At 32.6% G+C, this 27204-nt stretch overlaps 1 protein-coding gene across 1 annotated transcript; it reads right to left on the minus strand.

Moving 5' to 3' along the window:
* Positions 1–4038: 4038 nt before the first annotated feature.
* LOC126834921 (D-beta-hydroxybutyrate dehydrogenase, mitochondrial-like) lies at positions 4039–26948 on the minus strand. The gene is made up of 4 exons (XM_050567147.1): positions 26570–26948; positions 18858–19206; positions 5328–5480; positions 4039–4673 (listed from the first exon to the last, which is right to left on the minus strand). The coding sequence occupies exons 1-4, from the start codon at positions 26636–26638 to the stop codon at positions 4276–4278; spliced, it is 969 nt and encodes a 322-aa protein (XP_050423104.1). The 5' UTR covers positions 26639–26948; the 3' UTR covers positions 4039–4275.
* Positions 26949–27204: the final 256 nt, after the last annotated feature.

Raw genomic sequence — 27204 nt, forward strand, 5'->3', positions numbered from 1 at the left:
GTATTAATAACAACTAAGCTGTCGTTTCGCAGAACTTCACTACATTGATATTTCTTACTGATATTTTCCTAAGCAGTTAAGTATACTTTGCATCAGGATTTAAGAGTTCTATTCTGCGCAGTTAATTACACCACTGCCCCGGCTGTCGAGACATTCCGATTAGAGATTACGATTTAAATAATGTGAAAAACTATATCTTCTAAACCTCGGAACCGATTTATTCATGTGGCAAGTCTATAGATCAGAAATAATGCCTGATAGCAAGTGGCCAACGACCAACATGGAAGAAAATACTAAGAAAATGTACATATTTTTCAACATAGAATTATACTGTGCTATAACTTTAACGTGTTGTGTTGATAAGTAATACTAAAAAGACATATTTTAAGCACTATTATAGCTTTTACAATGCTATTATAGACTGTTGTATTTTTACCATCAACAGATTCGTAATAAAGCAATTACTTGAAAGTGGTTAAATTATAAAAAATGTTGAAGACATGTGATCATTCCCAACCCAATATGCTCCATCCCCACTATTTTATAATTGATATTAAACTTTTAAATTTCAGTATCCATTTCCAAAATAACTGTTTTCTCCGAACCACTTTAAATAATCTCGTCGAACGACCAATCACGATAATGTTTCAAATTAGTTTAACTATACTGCATTGTATTGTAAATTGCCACAAATTGTTGTTTCAAATGTAAAATGATTTCCTTATTATGAAAAGTCACTTGTGTAAGAATGTAAATTTATACTTGAGTATTATTTTCATCTTAGTAAAACGTTTTGAATAAACCTCATAAAAATAATGACTAAAGACTAATTTAATTAAATTCCTTGTTACATTATGCCAAATACGAGCATGTTTAACGTAGAAAAATCATTCTCTCTTTACTGTATTTAATATGCCTGCGTACAAAAACTATGTACTCAAACAAAAAACTTCATAATATTATTTTAAGTTTATCATTGATATAATAATTTACTTATTATTTATTATATATAATTATTTTATTTATTTAGCCTGGTTTAACTTTAGGAAATCAATAGCAAAATTAAATATGTTTAAGTGATGCCTTCCAGAATTAATGTAGTATTAAAATTCAGAATGGATTATAATTATTATCTGTTAACGAAAAAAGGGGGAGTAGATTAAATTCACCCTTTTGAAAAGCCACTGGGGTAAAATTATATTTTCTATAGTTATACATTTTTTTAATACAAATTTGTAATTACAAAGGCAAATGGTTTTTCGGTTTATAATTTTGTAAATTGCAGTTATTTAGAAGTGCATAATATTTATATGATGTAGCTGCATTTTTAAGTAACAATTTTAAATGCACTGAATCTGTAAAGCTGATCATAAATCACTGTAAATAACTGAGTGTTTAAGCAATTATATCACCCATAGTATAAAACTAAGGCATTTCAAACATTTACAGCGCATCCATATCGAAACAAACGATTTTATCAAGTTTAAGTTATTACTTGACAAGCCATCGTCTTCTATACAAGGGACCAGTCAGGCTCGTAAGTGTACTTTTAATTTACAATTTATAAATAATTGAACTGCAATCACACGTAGATATTGAAAATAGATAATAAAACTTATAATACATTCACATTTATAAAAAAAGTGGCTTTCAAATAAATATTTTTTTTAGCGTTATTTTGTTTTAATAAAATATATTTTTAAACCCAAAATGCTTGTTTAACTTATTAATCTTTTTTATGGTAGTCGGTCGAAATAATCAATTGACCTTGTTTGGATTTCAGCTGTCAGACTTTTAATCATAGTGTTAAAAATGAATTTGTTTTTATGCTGTGGATATAGTTGATAAAAATCTGATAATTCTTGAATTTTATTTTGACATGAGTGTATCGAACGAACTAAAATGTTCTAAAAACATGTCAGTATTTGTACTCAGTATTTTTTCATTTTTTTAAACAATTCAATAAAGTGTTTTTTCACTAATTAATCTTCTCACTTCCACTCTAATTATTTCCTATCCAAATCCCTTTAAAATGACTTAAGGACCCAAACTTAGCAGGACCTCCCACGGGGCAGACAGTCGCATGGGGATTGAGTGAAATTTACTTTTTTTATTTTTACAAACATTAAAAAAAATTGTCAATTATTTTGTAAATAATAATTATACAACAGAAATCACATATTACTTTTTAAGGAATAACGTTTTGGCAATTTTCAGAAAAAAAAAATATTATGTATAATGTAAGGTTCTTAGTTTGTATACAAATAGGGTTATTTACAAAGCCGTTTGTGTATGATCAGAAAGTATACTAGTAAAAGATTATCTATACTTAAATCTAAAAAATAATTTACAGCTGTATGAGGAACATGAACTGAATAGCATAAAATATTATTGAAACTACAAGTCATTATTTCATTAAATTATTCTGTTTGTCACTAAGCCTATAATACATAAGCCTGCATCAGTATCAACGTAAATGCATAATGTGTTGCCTACCCTAAGCCAATTTCCTTTAATTATGATGTTTTACAATTTTAAATCTCCAACGTTTTCCTCACATCGAATATGGTAACATTAAATTTCAACTCATGATTTTATACAATTATTTTATATATTAGTTCGTTACTTGAAAAAATATATTACCTATTAAAAATCCACTATCTTATAGCCAATAAAATAAAATTATGTTTCTTCTTATTAAAAAACAAGCGTATTTCAAATAAGGAAAATATAACAATTTGCTTTATTTTATTATACTTTTTTAAACGTGTTAATTTTTGTTTTAAACACTATATCGGCGGTTAATAGTTGATATTTAAAATACATTTATTCCTCCCATACATCTACTATTTATGATAATAACAAGCACCAAAATAAATTTTATTTTCACTAAATCCTAATCTGGTCTCTAAAGTTATGGGATATTTTCGTGTAACATATTTCTACTCAAATAATAATGATAAAATAATATTGGGTCGATGAAAATTTTGTAAGTACGTTAAGTAAAATTACTATACCTAATCTGGAAACTAACCTAATTGATATTTTTAAAATGTTTTACTCATGAATAATATTTAATTTTATTATTATATTTTAAACATATTTTAAATTGTTAAATTTTTTACAAAATATTTGTGTAATGTTTTAGATAAATTATGTTTAAAAATGTGTTAATAATAAAAATATGTTTCAGATTTGTGTTCTTCGAACAAATGTGTTTTGGTTTTTATTTCAAAAATGATAACGTGTCAAAAATTATAATACTAATAAATTATTCAACTATGAAGTTCGGACTCTTTTTTTCTAAATTAACATTTTAGTACTTTTTTCTTTTACTACACTCAGATTATCCAGAATATTACATCTAGATAAGGTGGTATTTTGACTATTTTAAAAGTTAAATTTAGTAAATTATTATTTACCTAATTTATAATTAAAAAGAAGATATATTATCCATAAGTAAAGGCAACACAAACATAATAATATGTCATGTAAAATTTGCAGTGTTGTACATGCAAAATATTTGAAAAACAAAATAAATTAATTTTAATATAAATTTAAGTATCAGCACACTTTTACACGTGGTTAACATTTAACAGACATCTCGTTTGGTATGTTATTTCCTTTCTAAACTACAATTTACATTTTAGAGAAATACTGTTTAATTTCATAGAAAGTCTCACATTTTTTGTTTTTCTGGAAGTAGTTTTAAGATGCTGATTTGACCTATCGTTGTTATATTATTATTTTGTTATAATTAAAATTGAAACATCATTTTCATCATTCTTTTTTGGTAGTTTTCGAAGTTGGGAAACTTGCAACATGAAGACCAGTTATTACAAAAGTGGTACAATTTCTAAAATATTACTAAGTAGGATTGTTTTGTTTTAACACGAGTAAAAGTATATTTATTTTTTAATATTAGTTATAATAAAATATTAGGTACGTTATAATAAGTGATTAACAAGCGTTTAAAAGTAAAACGGTTTTCGAAATTATGAAGTTTTCCAACTCAAAAATAATAAATAACAATGAAAATTATGATATTGTCGAAACGCACTTGTCATTATATACTTTATCTTGTATAAATAATATTACATATGGATGGGCTCCGTTTAAAATAATATATATATAAATATAAAAACAACTTTTGAACACAGTTATAATAATATTATGTACATACAAAACTATTGGTAGTTTCTGTGGTAGGTTGGGGAAAAAAAATAATGTATAATGTCGTTTTAATAATAATGTTGTACATGATATTTTTATTATTTAAATATTTTGATATCCGGCTGGGCTTTCTGGTTTCGTTATTCTCCTGGAGAAGCCGCCGCACATGAAACTCGACGGTTTTTCAAAATTATACACGGTCTTGGGATTGGGTTCGAGCAAGGCGTCGAACATGGTGTGCACCGCATAATCGGGCAGGCATTGTTTCAGGTACACCGTCGTGTCGTTGAGCGTTCGTTCGTTGGCTGATCGCACGGGTTCGAAGAGGTTTTCCGGCAAAATGTCGTTTGTGTTCACCACAATCACGTGTACGCCCAAATCCTTAAGATCCTGTTGCAAGGAAGTGCTGGCACCGACCACGGCGTGACGGGCAGCGTCGAACGCGGTCATCCCTTGCCGACGAGGATGTCCCTTGGATGTACCAAAATTGATCAGACGACCTATGGAAAAATTACAGTCAATATGTTATCAAACGTGTGCAATGTGCATCGTAGTGGGGCATCTCTCTACTATGATAGACAAAAGTGCATATTTATTAGAGCAATGTTTCACTAAAGATCAACATTAGGCTTTATAGTTTGTAAATATATTGGCACAGGAAAGAGAAATCTATTTTTATACTTTTTATTTTTTATTCCTCCACTATTGTAACGCGTAAATGCTCCTCTGTCAATTCAAGTTCATCCAAGAGATAATGAGATATACAAAAATTGTTTCAGAGCTAAATTCGGATGAAATGGGAACTTGGATTGGTGGAAATGTCAAAGATCTATTTACGGGGCCTCGTAAGGGGATTGAAAGCCGGGAATATTTACCGAGTTTTATATAGGCAACTTTTGCATTTTATTGATAAAAAAAAGTTTAATCTTAAAAGAGGAATAACAGTTAATTAAATAATATAATGAAATATGTATAGAATGATTTAATTTTCATGGGAAGACTTGGTCATTATTTTAATGATATTATTATATTAAAATACATTTATTTACCGCATACAGTAAATAAACTAATATATTATTTAAAATAATAAATATTTAACTGGTTTTATCTCTGTTAAACAGTGTAACTTTTTTTCTCTATACTGTTTTGTTTACCTCTTTGACTTATCAACAAAGGATAAAACGTCCTGGCAGCTTTAAACGTCCCAAAGACGTTTGTCTTAAACAACGTTTCCCATTGAGCGCTCTCTTGCATTTCAATTCTTCCCCTGAGGCATAGATCGGCAGTATTGATCACCGCCCATAGACCTGAAACAATATTAAACAAAATCATTGACACGTTTGAACATAATAATATGCGTTTAGCGGACAAGTTTTACACAAAGACCAATATAAGTCTGCGAAAGCAACACTGGTGCAATAAAAAACAATTTACCGACTATTGTTCCGACTATCAAAGAAAAGTCATATATTTATCACGATATATATTAGTTTGCGAAACAAATCTCAGCCGTCTAAGAAGTGATCGTTCATCTCCGTATTGAAAAAATAGAACACATATCGATGCAACATTCAAATCGTTCTACGGCCGAGCCCCGCTTGTACTTTATGTACAATATAAGAACAGCTCTCAAATGTATTATATCTTTAGTCGGTATAAGTAATAAATATTATATAAAATATTAATCACGGAATACTATAATCCTTGTACGCACATACAGAGGGTCGAGTGGAATGTTAATAGCCGACTATGTACCACACCGAGAGAGTCTTATTTGAAAACACTACAACGATAGCCCGACCGACAAGGTTGCCGTGTATAGTAGAATATAATAATTAACGTACTAGGTACCTATGGGTTTACACAAGGACTGCCAGATACGCCCGTTCTCCTGTAGACACTCGGGGATACATTCTATATCACCACAGTACCAGAGCTGTTGTGTGCTAATGTAGCTATGGGCCAATACAAGCATTTTACGTTTTATAAAATACAATATACTTTCCAGTTCAAAAAATCAAACAACTTGGAAACTTTACACAATCGCGTTAATTGTGGTATTTTGAAATTGTTGAATAACTACAAAGTTTACAAACAAATAGCTGTTAGCGGTTACTCATACGATTAACGTTTAGTTAAGAAAAAAAGTATACGAGACAGCGAGTTGAAACTAAATCCAAAAACAAATTATAATTCCAAAGTATTGCCGACTAGGGGGACTCCTTAGACATTAATGACCGACTGAATGCTTTTTGAATGCATTTTTTATATTCATCGTCTGTAACGTACTAAAATAACTACTTGAATTTAAATATACATGAATAATAAATCATTTTATGTCTTGAACTGGGACGTTGATAGAAAATCAAGTAGGGCCGGATAAACCAATAGGCACTATAGTGAATATGTGGACAATACTTTATTTATGTAGTTGTATGTGTACAACTTAATGAAATGAACAAACATATTTTTAAAACTTTATTTAAATATGTTTTTATTAAAATGAAAAAAAGTGACTTTCCTGGTTTTACATATTATATTAGTGAAACGTTTTGTGTTTTGCAAGAAAAAACAGAAATTATTAATTATCCGTTAAGGCGTTAGAAGTTTTTGATTGTGCTTTACAGGCTTTTTCGACCTCGTGTTGTGTTGTAAAATGAGGTTTCAGTAGATATTTACCCAAAAAGACTTTATCACAAATCGTTTCTTTTTATTTAGGTATAGTTAACGGTTATAACATGCACACGTTTTACGATGTACCGTCGTTTTAGGAACATCGTTTCAGAATTTACCGTATTATACCTATACAAAACTGGGAGAAAAAATATGTCTCTTCTAAAATTATTTCTTCAGCCTAGCGTTGCTCGCGGGTCGTTCAACGGTACATCAACGGCTCGAGTTTGACGCGGACGGACGATTTTCGTTGTTGTCACCCAAATCGACCGTAAAATTATTGTACTCCACTGAAACTTGTACAATACGAGCAACAGCTATGCGTAAGTACACAACACTGCTGAAATTCCTATGACAATTATTATATATTTCATTAAAACGTCAATGCGACGCGAAAACGCTGGAGGGATCGTCGTTCTGAAGAAAAAAAAATACTATTATGACTTGTTTTCATATGTCGAATAAAGAAACTAGGTATGAAAAAATATTATAATGAAGCGTAACCGAAATAAAAAATATAGCTTCAGTTAAAAATGTTTTGCCGTTTGCGGAACCTTCTTCGCCCCCGGACCAGAGTAATATTTTATTACTTAATTTATGTATTATTATTATTGTTATTATTATTATCGTCACGACAATGGAATCGACGCCATGGGAGTGTACATATTATTATAGACAATGGATCTGCACACGTACCTCCGATCACTGTTGTCAGTTTTAAGTACCGTATCTCCTGTGCTTAGATAGGATGATCGGAAAAGGAGCGCGTTTGTTTTTATAAATACACTATTCATAATACACCTGTGGATAATATTTTAATCGCGCCATCTTTTTTCAGTATTGGACAAGACATTAAATAACATAATATATTAACAGTAATAGTATTTAAACTGATTAATAATATAACTGTCCTGCTATTATATAATATTTAATATCATTAAATATATATATACTTCCAAAAGTGACTCTGGCTTTAATTTTACTATTAAGTGTTATTAATAAGCTAATAAAAACAAATTATAACATTTTACGGCCAACCACTGCCGATCTTTGGTCAAGGCTGATTTTCTTTTACCAATACCCGGTCAGTCTTCTGGGATATAATTAATTGTCTGTCCTTCATTCGGGTTGTTATAATATATAAATCTTAATCTTACATTCATTGTGTAGGGCACCCGTGAGGAGCTTATAATATGCTAGGCATGTTAGGTTCGTGCTCTATTTATTGGTTCGTCCGAGTTATGTATGACATAATCCAGTTAATTATTATTTCACCGAATTAAATATACTACAACACTGTAGTGTTGTTGTAGTTATTTTGTACATCTTTTGTTATTGTTTTTTGTCTATCAATACTAGGATTTTATTCATAGTCATAGATGATGCAGTGCAAATTTGCAAGTTGTAATAAATATTGTAAGTAAATTTCCATATTGCTAAATAAAAACTTAGAAATAAAATAATAATGCAGACAGCAGAACATAATTTTAACACAAAATTTCCAAATGGTTCTTTTTGTGATGTTGCGGTGTTGTGATGAACTGTGTTGTCCATAGGCATTTTGCATTTTCGCTGAATGTTTCTATACAATCATAAACGTTATTCAATACTGGTATATAACTGATACAACGAATATATATTACAACTCCTAGACAGTTATAGAATATTTTTTTTCGCCCAGATATTTTTCCTCTCTCGACCAAGGTCGGTTGGTTCCAGACAGTCGTAACTGTATCGCCAAACTTTACATAGATTTTTGTTTTTTTTTTCTGTTTCATAAACGGTTTACCTATTCGTTATTCGACTTGTATAAATACAACTCATCCGGAAACGACCATTAACGATGTGCCCAAACGGTTTGAGTAGGGAAATGTAATCCGACCAAAACGTGATTACCGGCAATCGATTCGTCACAGATTCTTTGGCCGTTTGAGTCGGATGGGTTAGACCAAACATCCTAACTCGACTAAATATTATTATTTAAAATTATTACATACAATTATATATATACTTTCCACACATAATTGCTGTGTTCCATAAAAAACCACTTACAATTAAGCTCATTGATAAAAAAAAACTCTGGATTGTACCTACTTACAAAAGCATTGGTAATGTTTTTTTTCTCTCTTTCTCGTGTAATTTGTATAATGCATTTGTAAGCACGTCCAGGTTTTTATTTTTATCAATGAGTGCTTAATTGTAAGTGTTTTTTAGACGGGACACAGTATTTGTACAGTATACAGTATACACATATATGCCGTATATTATATTTACACACAAAATACACGTCAATTAACATGGCACAGGTAGGTACGCGGGTGGGTACTTAGACATGCCACCGTCGCGTCGGTCTCTGGATAATATGTTAAAGAACACAATGCAAAATACATAAGCCGTAAACAATTATTATAGTTATTCGTCTCGTTTGGCCGCAGGTAATTGTCCAACAAACGTGTACGCGCAATTAGAAATTAATTAACTTTTATTTAAATCTCACCCGATAAGGGTACAATATAATATGTTGTTAAGTCCTGGAGCGACGTACAATCTTTCTTAGTTTTTTTTCAAGCGGGAAACATTAATTTTACTTATTGTATTAGTAAATCACTTGTGTGGTCTCTATAGTGTGGCATAAGAAATTATACTCTGGTCCGGATAGGTATGGCGGTGTTCCAATCTCGTCTAAATCGTACCACAACAGGAGGCAGGAATAGCATTCATAATGTTATTGCTTCCAAATAAACACAACAAGTTAGTCAAAAATTTCAGGGTAGTATCAATCATTTTGTATCGAATATTAATATTTTTAATACGATAATAACGGTTTATAAAATGTCCGTTCTGAGGAAGCTAGGTGCCTCCTCATTGTAATTGCGCCTATAAAAGAATGTAAAGAACATAATATACATTCCTATACATAGTGGTCAACGGAATCTCTTGCGTTCAAACCTTGTGCAAATCTAGACTTTATAAACTAGAATGACTCATCTAACATACGGTTGTAAAAAAAAAAAACAATGCCTGAGTCGTTTTTATACTCATCCGTAAACAGCAATTAATGTAGTCTGAATATTACACATAAATATATATTATCATAATAATTATGATGGTAATTAAATTGAGATTATAACACGCGTATTTGTTTTATGTCATAACTAATGGAAGATAGTCATAAATTATTAGTTATTAGTGTTTAATAATTTAACAACTTGTTCTGTTGGAAGAAGTGGTAAAGCTAAAGTTGTGATCGCTGTGATTGATTAAACACATTTTTTTTTTAATGAATCGCCAAGTTTTCTTCTTGTTTCATTCGACGAAGCTCGAGACATCCTTTACATCGATTATTAATTGTATTGACACGAATATCCAATTGTTGTGTATTACTTCTTGTAAACCAGAACCGCCGGTCACCGTCGATGTGAATGACCGACTAGCCTGGTCTAACAGTACTATATTCTACACACACACACATTGATATATACTAGCCCAACCCACGACTACGAGGACGGCATGTTGTCAAAGAGAAAGTATTAGTGTTATGGTGTATATTATTATATTTTATTATTGTTGTGTTTTTTTTAAACTAGTCATTTTACAATTTTTTCGATATATATATAAATATAATTTTTTACTTACGCTACTATTTGTGCCATACAGACATAAATATAATAGTATTTACCTAGCGTACAAAATAATATATAATATTAATAATATATGTGTGCGTATAACGTGCAGAAAGGAGGAAGTACGCGTGGACGTTATATACTGTGACAAATGATGTGGTCCGAAACGAAATTTGGACGGTGGAGAAACATTTATAAAATATATGTATATAAATCTACCTAACCGTATACGAGATAAACGGTTCTGATATTGTGTCTGCCGTACACCATCGTAACACATATATTAGTTTTTAGGTATTTTATCATTATATTTATTATATTCATACCTCCGGCAGTTTCACAACTCGTACCCCGAGGGTACAGGTTGTCCTACAAAAAAAAAATTAAAAAAAAATTACCAAATCCATTAACGCTGTACTGAAAAACTACTATATAAAAAACCAGTTGCGACGAAAATATGCGTTTTTGCACAAAGTACTACTTTCATACATTCAGGCGCTACCCAGCAGCTATCTGTACGCATAGTTGCGCCAATATATAAGTGATTATTATTCGGATCTTGCGGTTGTAAATGGGAAACGAATAGGCACAATAGTATTGTTTTATAGTCGGGGCGAGTCGGTCAGATATATTTTATATAATGTAGGTACACCGCGCACAGTCTACTAGTTGATTTGATTATTGCCATTTCGTGGGAAAACGCGCCTGTATCGAGAGCAGCGATTAATAGCTGCTGTTGTAATGAGAAAAAAAATGCACTACTAATCCGACCACCTAAATGCGCTTATTAAGACCGCAAGTAGTACAAAGCGTTCAGTAACGGATCGTGCTGGACCGAGCTATAGTGTTTATTTATTTAATTTTTTTTGTAACAAAAAATTACATATTTTATCTGTAAAGATAATTATTATGTGATTATTTTAAAACCTCATTACGATCGAATTAAACCAAATTAGATGACTCACGCTGATATAAAAAGTACACGCAAAAACGTTATCCATGTTCGATAATATATTTATAACTTATAATAATATGTGTGAAGCAATTATCGCGGTTGCATCAATTAAGATTGAAAGGCCGATTTATACGTTACATATTACATACTCATTACAGATCATAGACCCGTGTAATGTGTGTTATGGACGCCATGAACGTGCACGGATAAAAATTGTGTTTCAAACAGCTGTTATGTAATGACTACAGTTATGTCAGTAGCAATAATATACCTAATCGATTAGCCGGAATCCCGTGGAAAGTACTATGTATAATAATATAATAACGTGTATCTTTTTTAACTTGCCGGTGAAGATTGTATATTTAAAACACATTTACGCTAATTATTACGGGATTTGGTAGATTTAGTAAGATCAACAACAGAAACTTTAATAGGCCAATAGTATCGCGAAAACCGCATTAAGATAATATGCTCAAACCCTAATCGCCGGGCCACGTTGAAAGGATAAGACGTGCGATTCTACAAATTCCGACCTTATCAAACAACAATAAACCGGTGTCCTTCTCGAAAGTCTCCGGACCAAAGTTTCGAAACAGTTGGAAGTATGTGGTTTTTTTTACTGTTACGTTCGACGGACGTACTCAACCGAAATCGTTTGAATATTACAACTATGTATATTCGTACAATGCATTTCTTATAATATAATATTCTTACATATTTTCAACCCCCCTAAAGGCGCAATAATATTTGATTTGTATTTGTAAGCCAACAACAATGCGGTCACTCGAACGGTTCTCGTCGCGACCGCACCCGAAATCACTTCTTGGCGGTGTCTAAAATGGTATTGGGCTGTTAAGACGGGTGATTAGATTTCTTTTCTTCGCCGCGTAGGAAGCCTGCTCGATTTAATGGCAACAAGAATTAGTGTATTATTATTGTTGTCACAGGCTAGGATACAAAAAAAAATAAAAATTCGTGAAAGTCAATAGTGACAGCTTGTGCTGCGACGTCCACGGCGGGTTGAAGATGGAAAAATGCCGGAAATTCTCTATAGGTGGAACATAGTAGTATTGTATGTCGTAGAAATTGAAATAATAACGGTGTGGTGTCAACAAGTATTAAATAATCGTTCGTCAACAGCGACGGCAGCTATCGATGGTGTGTATCAGGAAATGTACACATTCGATTGGCTGGCTAATGTTGTTTTGACGACGATTGCAATAATAATTAGACGTGTTCATTGTTACCTACTTAGAAAACAAAACAAAAAATATTTTCTTTGGCACGACTACAATGCATAATAATAATATACCTATCTCCGGCGGATAATGCCGCTACCTGTTGCCGCGAGGGAATTAATGTAATAATAATAACAACAACGAGGCACCGGGAGTTTATAGAATGTCGATTCGATTAAGTGCCAAGTGAAAAATATTCACACGGAATGTAGGTATTCGTATCAAAGCGCTAACGCACACAAAAACAATGGCCGCGGTTTGATCTAGAAACGCTTTCAGGCCGTCTCTACATAGAACGTATAATATAGATCTATGCACCGTAAATTATCGCAGTGCTGTTATCGATCATTATCTCGGTAAACCGAGGACGCCAATAGGATCGAATGACTTATGAGAATGTTCGCACGCCATAAAATAATGCACCACATTAATTATATGCCATTTCGCTAGTTATACGGCCACTTAAAGATGATATACATTTTATTGACGCTGTCATTTCCACGCTGTCGATAAGGCGACACCATATAGACGCAAAGTAAAAGGAAACACACACATCAAATGTTGAGCATTCGGTCATAAGTTTCCATGGTCATAGACAACCCAGATGACAATGTGTGACAAGCGATTTTTGAGATCCAGCGCAAACACTTTGAAGTCTCGGAGAGATTTCAAAAAGACCTATTTTCAGCCTGACGTCCAAAAAATATTATGTAGGACGGTGACCAGGTAAAATAATCTAAAATAAAGTACTTTGTAAAATTTAACACTTCCTCTATAGTTAAATACCACGTGTTGCTCATCGGTCATCACAGAATCTTTTTTTATGACTAGATTACTCTGTAATTTTAAGTAACCTGGTTAGGTTAGGTTACCAAAGTACTTTGGTAAACTTATTAGTGTCTTTACCATTAAAATACTTTGAAACTGAACACACTGGAAATATATTCTAATGAATGACTATTAAAAAAAAAGTACAATTTAACGTACTTAAGTCTTGACGTTTTTAACACAACCGTACCATACTATACAACGTTAAAGTATGTATAATCAATGATAATATGTATCCTTAAACGTGTATCCGCATGCACCTGCAATATTGCCTAAACATAGCACCTTAAACCCGTTTGGCGCAACTTTTTTACCGAAAAATGCGAAATATCGCGTGACCGATTCTGGCAATAAATATTGCCTCACAAGTTATATATCCAAGTCCGTCTTGTTGATGTGTCCGTACGGTAGTTGTTGTGGCACACTATAACGGTTTTGCGCGGATCACTGTCCACACACACACACACACACACTGTCGACAGCAGAATGCTATTCTGTACAGTGCACACGGGTATTGTAAGTTGTGGCAGATTAACAGAAGCATCACGCGCAGTTCGATAACATTAATTAATTTGCTCGTTCCACGCCGTATAATAATAATAATATTATTATTATCGTTATTATGTACTCTCACTTTACACCGCATCGGATGCGAAATCGGGCTAGAAGATTATCTAGGTTATTAAAGCGAGCAGTCATTATTAACAACAGCCTGTGCTGTGTGCGCGCACCAAATAATACACAGCATCTTTTGCGCGAGAACTGACCGTGCCCGTTTTCCCGAAATCGCCACCGCGAGATGATACGGTAATAAAAACTAAAAAGTATAACAACAATAAAACCTATTAATAAAACATTTGATTGCATTCGCAACGTCCAAAGAAAAACAACAACCGGCAAGACCGGTCACGGATAAAAAAAAAATTATCACAGTGAAACGCAGTGGCCATATCGTCATAACAGTGGTGCACACAGGGGAGGAGGTGCTTAAAAGGTCAGAACCCGAATAAAGTTTTCCGAAACGGCATTAAATTTCTTTTCCAAAACCGCACCGATTTACAATATTTTTTAGGTATATAGATTTTAAAAATTTTACTAAAATCCTCTCAGGAACAAATCCTGTGTACGCCACTGCTCGGTTGCACAATTCTACCCATATACCCTTGGGCTCAGAGTCGAGCAGTATCCAGATGTTAAAGAGTATTGAAAATATCAAACCTAAACCCTTATAAACCCGAATAATGATTCGATCCGATACACATTTAGGTTTTAATATGCTATGAATAAAAAAAAATGGCCATCAAGTTTATCTGAATTTTGAAAAATCCGTATTTTTCCCGACTTTGCTGAAATTATTTCTAGACATAATTTATAAGTACAATGTTTTATTGCCAAACGATGGCGACAGATTTACTCTAAGAACGCGGGAAACAGATGACTTTTTTGGGGGTTTTTTTCTGTCAAAACGCCGCTGATATAAAAAAAAACGTTAGGCGTTACCGTGAAGCGGCAATAGGGCACGCGGCCGGTTTACCGAATTAGATAATGTCCAGAAATATACAAATTTATTTCAATGGATCGTGTAACGATACTCGGCCTGAGTCGTGACCGATATCGGTCGTGATCTGCGGCAGAAATTATAATATACTTTATAGGGAAACTAAACTGTATACAACAACAATCGGTTTGCGACGTGCACCTGGCTACCGGCTTGTTGCGTTGAATTTCCTTGTGTTCGACATCAGCAGCAAAGCCAGGTGAATACCTAACACACGCATCGTGTCGGTATAATCTAGTGCGTTCCTATTAAGTATAATGGCACACACACGAAAGTGGAATTCCATCTGAGGCGAGTTTCTCGACCGAGAACTACTACGGAAACGCACAGTTATCAGGAAGCTAACTGCTCAGATCAGATTTGAAGAAAAAAAAACGATAACGGTTAACCAAACGGACATATAGCCGTTAAAATCGTTCATCTTCATATTAAGTTATTATGAAACACATAAGCCTATATAATAACTCATAAAGTCCATAATAACGTACAAAACACAATCGCTAGATAGTGATTTACTTCGGTGAATTTATAAAACTTTCTTTTTTCCTTGCTATTATTTTTTAATCATAATTTTTATCGTTTGTCGTTTTTAATACAGCCGTTTTAATACCGTAATTGATGAGATCTGAACACGCGGTTTACTTTTGCTTAACACAGGCACACAGCTAGATATATACACTTGTAGAATACTGAATAGTTTTTACTTTTCACCAAAAAATCTAGACACAATAGGTATATTTAATATGGCACAATATGGCATTATTGTGAATTCAAATAATATTTAATATTTGCCGAGTGCGATATTAAAGCAATAACTACAGATGAATCGATCAACAGCTGATGATAAGCTTGGAATATGTAATTATAAAACTGTTAGCTTTATGGTTAGGTACCAAGTCATGCTATGTATAATAGTATTAGTATTGCGACACCGTATAAAATAAAAGGATTAGCACAAGACGGAAAATGTGACACCGAAACGTTTCACATTGAATAATAAACCTATGTGCATCAAAGATTCAAAACTCGTTTATTATGGAATGAATAAAAAGTCATATAGCTGCTGTATGTTTACGTTGCATAACCTTGAACTGTGTTTGACACTTTTTTTTTACCTTTATTCTTTACTACTTTTGCCGTTTTTACAATTCATAATTGCTGTGGGAAGGTCCCATGGACATACTATTCTATTCGATTGTGTACACAAAGTCTCACCCGAAAAGGTGCAACTTACAGTATTTGATGATTTTAATTTCAAGGCTACACGACGAGCATTTAAACACGGTTAACATTATTATAATAATGCTCACTCGAGAATAAAATATAAAATAAGCGCAAATTACAATATTATATGAGTTGTTTATAATTCATAAGTAAGCCACGTTGTCGGATTGAATGTGTTGATTTGAGTATACATTAGGTAATATTATTATAAATGCAAATGCGCAGTAGTTTTATTATTATTATTTGCACCTTTTATTCGTACATCTTAAACATTTATAAAAACCTATTGCGTTAATAAATCTTTACATAATAACAAAAAATGTTCAAAATCCTAAAATTCTTTAGTAATACAATGTACAACTTTTTTACTGGTCAAACAACGCTGTACAAGCTGTAAAACTTTTTATATTAGCACGTTAAAGTTATTAAACTTTAACTTGTACGGCTTGTAGGTACGTTTCCATGATACTTACTGTTAGTATAATCACATGTAAACCGGACAACTATGTTATTAGGCACGACGTGCCTATTACTGTTATAGGTGTATTACCAAATGCTTGGAATTCTTTACAAGACAACTTGTACAAATACAGGAAGCGTCATATTTTCAAAATAAACAAAAGTCCAGTCCGAATAGTATATATTATAGTATTATTTTGATTGTTATGTAAACATTGTATATATTGGTATAGTACACAGACATACACACACACAATGTTATGAAAATAGCCATACTTGCACTCTGTATGCACTCGTGCATATAATTAGGTATTGGATTTTTTTTCTTCTTTTCTTTCGAAACTTCGACAAATCGATTTTTCCTTGCTACATATTATTTTGCTACTACTAGCCTATATAATAATATGTTGGTTCGATGGAAATTATAATTCTTTCTCTTTCAGTCGAATATCTTTAACATCTTATAGCGGAGTTGAAAAGATATATTTTTCATTGACAAACGATTATTAATTATTATAATAACAATATTAAGGCCGAGTTATAGATTTAGCCCGAGTTGTTGTCATTTATCAATGTTTAAAAAGAAAAAGATAATATATTACTTATCACTAACACCGCGGCGTTGAATGATAAAATCATTTTTTGTTTGTCGAAATAAAATTAAAATAAAAACGTTGTTATTTTTGAAGGCTATACAATGCTGCAGTTATCCCAGTCGGTGATGACTCATTTGTGTTTATGAAAATACACATTGTTCATATTCCAGCATTCGTGTAACATTGAGCTACTATTCGAATATTAATAATTCGATAAACCATTTGGCCCAATAGCTAAGGTGGTTTTAATGCCGAGTTGAGCGTTTCCACGATAGTTTTTAGCAAATAACTGCATAATAATTTTACAACCGGTAAACTGGTTTTCTCACTTCCAGTTCAGAAAAAATAAATTATTGTTATTATTAGTATGACGTGTTATACTTACGACCCTGACCGGATGCCTAACCCCGAGTGTTGATATAGCCAGTACTACGACTATTAATTATTTGTACTGCGTTGTTTGGATCTTATAGTTATGTACATATTTTTTTATTTTGTCCAGGCGTTCCAACAAGAGAGAGAGAGAAAGGATGTCTGTGATGGTCGTAATTCATCTACGAACTGACAATACACGTACCCAAAGTTAAGCTACATTGTACATTGTGGCCTATGCGTGTGTAACTTGTACATATACTACCGGTTATAGCAGAGAAGCTATTTCAGATATTTTTAACATCAAATTAAAGTCTAACTTATCCTAGCCCGGGGTTCCTAGTGTTATTTTTAAAATTGGAGGCCATAATGCACTTACAACTGCGCCTTGTTGTAAAAATACCGTCGCATTTGGACAAAGCGACGATAATTGATAATTAATTACAATTACTTTGTTTACGTTTTTTATGGTTAGACGCCAAAACCGACCATGCGAGTGTAATATATTAAGAGGACGCTACCCAGACCATTTCTAAGGAGTAAAGTATAGGAGATTTTTCTGAAAATCATAATTTAAAGTTTAAACTATAGCGTATACTTATTAAAACAGTAATGAGGATAAATACTTTATTGGTTGCCATTTTTTTTTTGTCAGACTATCACAGTCATTTCTGTAAGATAAATTACAATTTTTTTCCCATCAAAACTGCTTTGCGCGAGACAAGTATGTGATTCCGGATTAACAGTATATTTACCAAGTTTCGACAATGTATAGAGAACAACTTTATCTATGGGGTAGCGTTCTAATTTTGTTGATATCTATACTCAATATTTTTTTTTATAAAAAAATGAAAAAAGGGAAAATTAATTATCTTTACAAACAAATAATTTTTATTGTGCTTAAGTAAAATTGTGTACGGCTACTTTACATACCGACCTCATATTCTTGTCCCTTGCAAAACCCATTTTTCGCAGATAAATTACGGGTGGGTAGCGTCCTCTTAAGGCACAAATTTAGTAGAGGAACTAGTATTCGGACTCGAATCGATTTTTTTTTTATTCTCTAGATTTTTTCCACCTGTTTCCCGGGTATAACCCACGCAAAACCTTTGGGCCAATTTCGACCACACCGTTTTGGGTTTAATAAATAATAATTACCGTCTTCGCCGGCGGGCAAATGCCTCTTGATTGTGTCCACGGCTTCGTGCAGGGAATCTTCACGTGTCACGTCCAACTGCATGAACACTATGCCACCGGGCGCCCGTTCCAGGTCGGCCGATTCGCGCTGTTTGATCCGCATGCGCAGCACCGTACACGCCCCGGACGATGCCCCGTCGTCGGCTTCCCCTGCTGGCTTGTAACCGGCGAACACTCGAAAGCCAGCGGCCGCCAGCTTGTCGCACAGCTGCAAGCCAACGGAAGTCTCGCACGACGTGAGCAATACGGACCGGAGCGCCGGTGTGGCATAAACCGTTTTCCTGCTCATTTTCCGCAACAAGTATAAAACCTAAAAACATGAAAGAAAAAAAAATTAAAACTGAAATCTTATAAAATATGTAGTTGTTGCGTTTGAAATGGCTAAACCCGCAAATAGAAAACTATAGATTGAATTCAAAGATTCGTCAACATTTATAATATTATGTAGTATTTATGAAAAGTGTCAGTACCTAAGTTCATGCAATCAAATCATCCTCGGCACCCAAACTAGCAGTAAAACGTTATTGTATGGCCAGCAAAAGTCTAGTGGTTATTTTACACTCATAAATGTACATTTTGTACATGGTAAGTCAACGAAGAAGTATCGAACAGAACAAATGAAAAACGATAACTTTGGTATAGTATAAAAGTCAGAAGAGACAAAATGATAGCCGATAGAGCATCTTTTGAAAACTATGAGTACCAACCTAGCGACTGAAGACGTGAAGATGTGGTAAGTAGAAAATAATATAATAGTTTGACGTTAATAAAATCATAATATCATTAATATTCGCATAGCAGCTATATATGCACCTTTAGACCAAATATACATTTATGTCACGTTCTTGGGACCGGAATATATTATACTCATAGACCAACTCTATGACAAATGAAATGAGTAGCGGTTTTTTTAATTTTGCAGGTCCCCAAATAATAAGCCCATTACCCACTGGGCTTGAGCCTATTCGTCCTTGACTAGTATACGATCATAATACCGACTGTATTCGTGCGATTGTGTTGTTAGTTATTTATCTTCAAGCTATTGTATTGTATTAACATTCAGAAACGGATACATATGGACAGGTGACGTAGGCAACATTAAGGATGAACAATATTAAAATATTCGTCTCTGTATTGTATTTTAGAATTTGTTTGTATACGCCTGTACATTTTAATTACTACATTTATATGCATGTGTCGTTAACGCGCATTAGCATTTAGGTTTATTTGAAATGTTTAATCCCGGATTTAGATTCAATTAAATTGGAACTGAAAAAAATTATCAATTGACATTAAGCTAATCATCATCATCAGCTTAAAGACCCAACGCCGCCACCATGAGATGATGACATTAGATGAGATGACATTAAGATAATGCATATTAAAAAATAATAATTGCACCTAATTCTTGGATTAGCCTAGTTCACATGCGTATTTACAGTACTATGTAAAAGTGGCATTTAAATATAATAAGCATGTTAGTAATCCGAAGTACAGTAGTTCAGTTTTTCGATCTTGATTTGAATTAGTTAATTCGGATCAGGACAAAGTCCGAGAAATTAAAATGCATGTAAACGGATAATACTGTTAGGACTAAGTTAGTACACAACATAATATAGAATTATCTTAATTTGATTTATACATTTTTATAACATCCATAAAAATAATTACAGTATATACCGCGTTTACATTCAGTCGTTAGCCGCATTAACTTAATTACTATTAATTCATAATACATTATAATATAATCTTAAAAAAACCATTATATTAATATATAATTATAATTAAAATATAATTTAGTTTAAAAAAAAATGCTATACAAAAAATTTAAAATATTTTGTTTTATTTCCAATGCGTTACAATATTTAACTATTGCATTCAAATTTCGATCATCATTTAAAATAATATATCATTAAGTGGTGTCATTAAATTAATGTTCATTGGTATAATTTTTCATTGTACTTACACACTCACACATACTCGTGATATTTTAATTGAACTCAGTCAATATTATAAAAACAATAACTCGCTTCATAGGCTACACTAAATGTATTTTTAAACAAATTATTTTATTATGATTATAATTATTTACTGTATAGTAGTGGTAGTAATAGTAATATTAATTTCCTAAGTTATTATCACACAAATAACCCAAGTAGTACTATTTAATGTGTATGTTTGCTGTACTGAACTCACAAATAATAACTTATCATTTAAAAGTACAAACACTGTTCTGATAAATAAATACACTGTAGTAGTTGTTATATTATACAATAGTATTATACTCTTTTTTTAAAAATTATTTATATATTTTTGTGTCATTAATATTGAGCGTGTTTCGTGCGTATTACCCTAGTAAATGAAACTTAATAAGTCAATTATTTTTTAACATATGTACGTTATACGAGAAAATATAATGTAACATGAGCTCTTTCATCACAAAACAATCGTCTATACAAATATATAGTACTCTATATTCATATTATCATTTTACTAAAGGTGTTTGAATTTTACTAATTTGCACACGCACGTTCATTAATTCGCTTGTTTGCAAATAAGTACATTTTTGTGTTGAGCAATAACAACTTGTATCGAGGCTTATTTACTAAATTGTTGTGTGAATAACGAACAATTATTGTTTAGTAGATAGTATATACGTGTGTTTTTTAATATTTTTTTAACATAGAAATCTAATTGTTTTTAATTTTTTCCGAAATAATACGTTCGTTTAACCGGGTTTCCAATAAAATATTATCATATAGTTACTTATGAGTATATACAATTGCATTATAAATAATAAAGTTGTATTTACATAGCTCTATAATATATATTATACATCTTCTTATTAAAAAAACCACTTATACCCTCGTCTGAGATAAGGGTCCAGTAGGGGCTATCGATTGTTGATCAACGAGAAACTCATTTTTAGAAGAATAAAAACATTATACTATATTGTGCCCATTTTTATGGTATCCGTGCTCGTCTACATTATTAGTAATCAGACTTAATAGTGTGTTGGACTGTGTAATACGTCTAATTGTACAAATTCTTAAGATTTTTTACCATTAGGACTGTCTTGGAATTTTTTATTTTATTCCACACGTCTGACAGCGAGTATTGTCTCGTGGCGACACACTTACCTATAATAGGTATATAGGCTATAATACAAAAATAATCGAAGCGCAAAACCAATAACCACAGAACCGTCTACAAGTATATTATATGTTATTTCTGTTTAAAGCTCTGATGACTAGTAGTTAGCACGGTAATACGTACAATTATAATACAATCGATTTCAGATTTATTTATGCGTAACATTGAATTATTAATCGATATGATAAACGCAAAAAAAGTAAAAGCTAAATGAGTTAATTGACAGGCTTCAAAATTCTTAGCTTTCTACAGGCGCTTACAGGTCCAATGCCGATACAACATATTATTATAATATTATAATTGTCCAACCAATAACATTATTATGCAATCATTACAATTAGCAATGTTATGTAGATTTCAAATATTATTACTTATAAAAAAAAACAAGTTTTATTATAATAATTGCATATGTTATACGAACATGCAATTTTTAAGTGAACGCTTCGGAAAATAAAGAATAGATAATATCGAATAACAAAGCCATACAAATTTAGCTATATATATTTGGCTATATCAATATGGTCGTTTAGAATTTCAACAAAATACAATTTGTATATAAAACATTCACTAAGGACAATGAATATGTTTATTGAACCGTACGAGGAGAACAATTGTCAGGTTCTTTATATTTAAAACTTTAGACACAAGTTAATAACAAATTGAGTAGGTATAACAAAAGGAATTATTTTTAAAAAACCTGTCTACAGGGTGTCTCCGAACGTTTCTGCCAAACAACGGCTATGGACTCCTATTGCCAAGTGTAAATGAAAATCTTTTTTGATAATTTGCTTTTTAAAGGGAATACCAGACACCATCTTGTTCAATTTTTACTTAATCGTAAATTAAACCCCACCATACGATTTTTGAAGCTCAATTACCCCTATATAGATATTATGTCACAAAAGTTTTTGAATTTTCAGCTACTTTAATTTTTTTTTATATTAAGAGGACGCCACTCCGCCCATTTCTAAGGAGTAAAGTATAGGCAATTTTTACAATTTATACAAAATTTGTTCAATCGCTATGCACAATAAGTACGTTTGATCAGATTTCATATTATTTACTGTTAGAATTTACTCTTAATTTGGGGAGAGGGTTGTAAAATTGTAAATACTCATCTACAGATTTAGTATATTGTTTGTTTCGTTTAATGCGAAAGCGTGTCTTTGCCAATCCGTTTGGAAGCGTTGCGTTATGAATATTTCATATTTGATGACATTAGGCTTGATCAAAAACGCCGGACATTCGAAAGCCGGTGAAATCGATGGACGCTCGTTCGTATTAGGGTCTCACGTAAATCCACAGCCATATCTATAAGTATATACATTGTACACGCAGACCGACGATTACGCGTCCGTCGATCAGATGATAATAAATAAGAAAAAATAAGTAATCACTGTGACCGACAACATCGTTTTAACCGAAGCACGTTTAAAAAAATAAAATAAAAAACGATGTCTTCCCATTAATTAATCATTTGAGTACCAACTAGTGAATAGGCCGAACTATAACCTACAGGGTGCAAAATATAATACAGTAGTATCAGATAAAAAAGAAGAGCAGTAGAGCCAGTTCGAAAAGCATTTTTGTGGAAATCTCGTTCAAATTCGAATGTACGAGTGTACTTAATCGTAAACAGGTTGAAACAGCGCTTTCGTTGATACAGGAAATAAGTACATCGAATAATACAATGCGATATCGTAGAGACGCGGTTAGAAAGTATTACGTCTGAAAGACAATTTGATTATTTCGAAGATGAATCGAAAAACATCAGCACAGACCAACCGTCTCACGAGTTCCAACAGTTTATTAAAGTTTGAACAGCGATGCACGTTTCATGACTGTTACTAGGTACAACGGCAATTCGAAAATGATTTAGGTATAATTTGTTTAAGCTGAGACGCCAATATAGCGGTGACGATTAAAATGCTATTTGAATAATAATAATAATAATATTCTACACAATCTATAGAAAACAGAATAGCCTATGGTAAAAATTAAACCTAATGCTTTCCGTTAATGTTTTTAAATTATTTTGTGTTTAGAAATAATGTCTGTTCGCCTCGAGCGACAACAAGGTTCAACAGTCTTGACTCGTATTACACATTACATAACAAATTCATTAAAATATGTCTTCAAATGGGTTTCTTGGCGACAAGGCGGAAATCTTGACAAAAATGTATAATATTTCTAATAGCCCTGTGACAGCATATGTCGGTAAGATTTGGACTTGATGCGCCTACGCGGTCATAGACACGACGACCATCTGTCAGAGTATAAATAGACATGGACCTTATAATATATTAATATATATATGTATATATTTGTGTTTGGATAATACATCAACTTAATCAATCATTGTATTTTCGTCGTGAACACCAAAATGTATGGCGACTTCTATACCTATTATCGGATAAATAAAACTTGTATTAACATTTTTTAAAATTTTAACACATCTTTGTTCTAAAATCTTATCTGTTATCGCAGATTGATAATTGATCGGCGCTACACAATGTCTCGATTGTTTCAGCTTGTCTATGAATTGTTATCTGATTTTGCTGAAATTTTGTCGGGTGACTCGTTCGATTTTATTATAATGCTGAAAACTGAGATGATAATTTCCTATAATAATTACACAAATATACAAACAATACAAACAAAACTAAAACTACTTTGCGTTATATTGAAAAAATATAGACTTTTTCATTAGAAATTCAAAATCATTTTTAAGGCCTATTTTCCCTATTTTTCTTGTCGAATTTTGGGGTCTAGGAAACCTTTGATTAAACTACTTTGAAAGGTGTCTTGAATGCATTATTATATGTTTATTTTAACAAAACGCGCTCAACTAAAACATTTAAAATAATAAACTGACATAGTCAATCGTATAAACTGCCACTGTTGGTGTTTAATGTTTTGAAACCATTCTTGTCAAGTTCGAAACCGTTCACTTCCTGGGTGCAATAAGATAATAGAAATTCACTGGCATACCTAATGCCAGTAAAGAGTGAACACTAAAGTTTGTTGTTGATTTTAGCTGTTAGAGATGAGAGTGGAGAGTGGGATGAAAGTAAATAGTACCTCTCAATAATCGTCGACCGTACGCACGTAAGAGGAAAGTAAGATGTATTTAGCTAGAGGCGTTAGTACATTATCATTGTTAATAGAAAAAAAAACAATTTCCTATATTACATGTGGGCCCGTGACATATGACGGTGCATTGTAAATCATCACTAACTTTACAAATTGAATAACGAAATTTAATTGCGCATCAATAACTAATAAATTGTGTTTCTTAAATTATTACCTAGTATGTCTTTTGTGGCAAAATGCTATAACAGTTGAATGACTCCTCGTATGGCCATAAGTGTCAGCGCGACTTACTGAAATGTGAACTGTTATTAGCCAGTCTTTGGCAGTCATTCATCGATGGATCAATCGATTTAATAGTATTATATTAAAATTAAGTTGAATGCGAGCGGATTTTCAATACACTCAGTCTAGTTATCGTGTACGCCGGCCACCGATATCGATTATTGAACAATATCCAGTTATTGAATGTGGATATATTCCATTATAAATAGTAACAACCGCAATAATGGAATGTTAAAAATTGTAATGCTCGTTCCAGTAAATGTATATCGTACTAATCGACTCATATTAAGTAATTGTCACTAGAGTAAAACCATTTATTCTCTTATTACTTCGACACAGAAATTGTGTCACTACAAAACATGTACGGTATACTATAACACCGAATAGTTAATAAAAAGACCACGTTGGCCATTAAACTAGAATAAAATATGATAATACAAAAATGCGTAGTTAAAGTTGGAAAATTCCATAATAATTTACGACCGGTTGACCAGTAGGCGCAGTGCCTATTGGACCTAGGAGAAAACACAGGACTTACAAAAGTATACACAATTGCCTCGACCAAAGAAAAATGAAATACAATTGTCTTAATTTCTTAAATGAATAGTCATAGATACAGGAATCCTCTGAAAATTGGGCTTACAAATAGCATTATCCTGCCCTGCACTTATGTTGTAAGGAGGACTTAAAACATTGAACTGGCCGAAAGCAATATTGATTATTGCGCATATTTTACAATTTATCTTAGGCAACAACGTCGTAAAATGTATAACGTCTTACATTACTTATGTATTTGGAATAATGGTAGTACTTGCTGCAACACTACTTCATGAATCATGTCGAATCATGTTTTCACGATAATAATTTTTTTTTAAAACCACCACAGTAGTAATATTTGCTATATTGTAATCTCTACCAAAAATTGATTATATATTCTAATTAGTTCCGATCTCATTTCATTGGTTTATATTATTACAATACACATCAAACCGAGCCTAATACCCAAAATTAGACACACGAACTAGTGATTTTTATTTGCCACACAACTTGCATGCGCAGTATTTTTCCAAGTTTTAACACAACATACTCGCGTACCGGATTGCCGATGTTTTATTAGAATATTAATATTAATAAACGACACTGACCAGTGAGCACACGATGCAGCAAAGGGCCAAGAGCTGCACGCCCAAAACCACGGCCGTTTCCTCGTCCATTTCGTTTGTCCCGCGCTTATTGCATCCGACGAGAGCGGGTGCCCTTTAGACTTGCATTATAATCCGTAACGATAAAATAAATTTGTTCCAAAACAAACACAAACAAACACAACTAAACAATTACACACACACAAAAAAAAACCTAGACGAATAACGTGTATTTCGGTTGTCCGAAAGCGAACGGTTCAACGGCACATGACGACCGCACTCGGTGGGAACGCGACGCACACTATACGCGGTACACGGCGGAAGGCGGTACCGGCTCTGTATCGTGTTTATTATTAGGTGTATAATAATATTATGTACAATATATACATACATACATAGGGTTATCATAGAGAGAGACGCGGCTGTTCTGCCAGGCCGGTTCGCCCATAGTAATAGTACGTCTTGGTCGGTTGGAAAGATTTTTTTCTTACCGATTGTCATCACAGGCCGCCCTGGTCTTAGGGCCAGCTGTCCGAGCAGATTTCCTATAGTAGGTACGTGTCCGATCGGTCCATCACAGTCGTCTCACGTACTATAATTGTATATAATAGTAATACATATATTGTAGTATTCCACGA

Source organism: Adelges cooleyi, unplaced genomic scaffold, assembly GCF_023614345.1.
Source record: "Adelges cooleyi isolate 19-005CV unplaced genomic scaffold, UGA_ACOO_1.1 ACOO_flye_CR_arks_rails_tigmint_CR_PRNA_21, whole genome shotgun sequence".
Lineage (NCBI taxonomy): Eukaryota > Metazoa > Arthropoda > Insecta > Hemiptera > Adelgidae > Adelges > Adelges cooleyi.

Excerpts from the sequence above, each read along its gene's own strand:
- LOC126834921 (XM_050567147.1), bottom strand. The coding sequence starts at position 26,638 with ATGGACGAGGAAACGGCCGTGGTTTTGGGCGTGCAGCTCTTGGCCCTT. Across the intron at positions 19,207-26,569 it reads GCTGCATCGTGTGCTCACTG|GTTTTATACTTGTTGCGGAA; the intron begins GTCAGTGTCGTT and ends TCATGTTTTTAG. Across the intron at positions 4,674-5,327 it reads TTTGTTGATAAGTCAAAGAG|GTCGTCTGATCAATTTTGGT; the intron begins GTAAACAAAACA and ends ATTTTTCCATAG.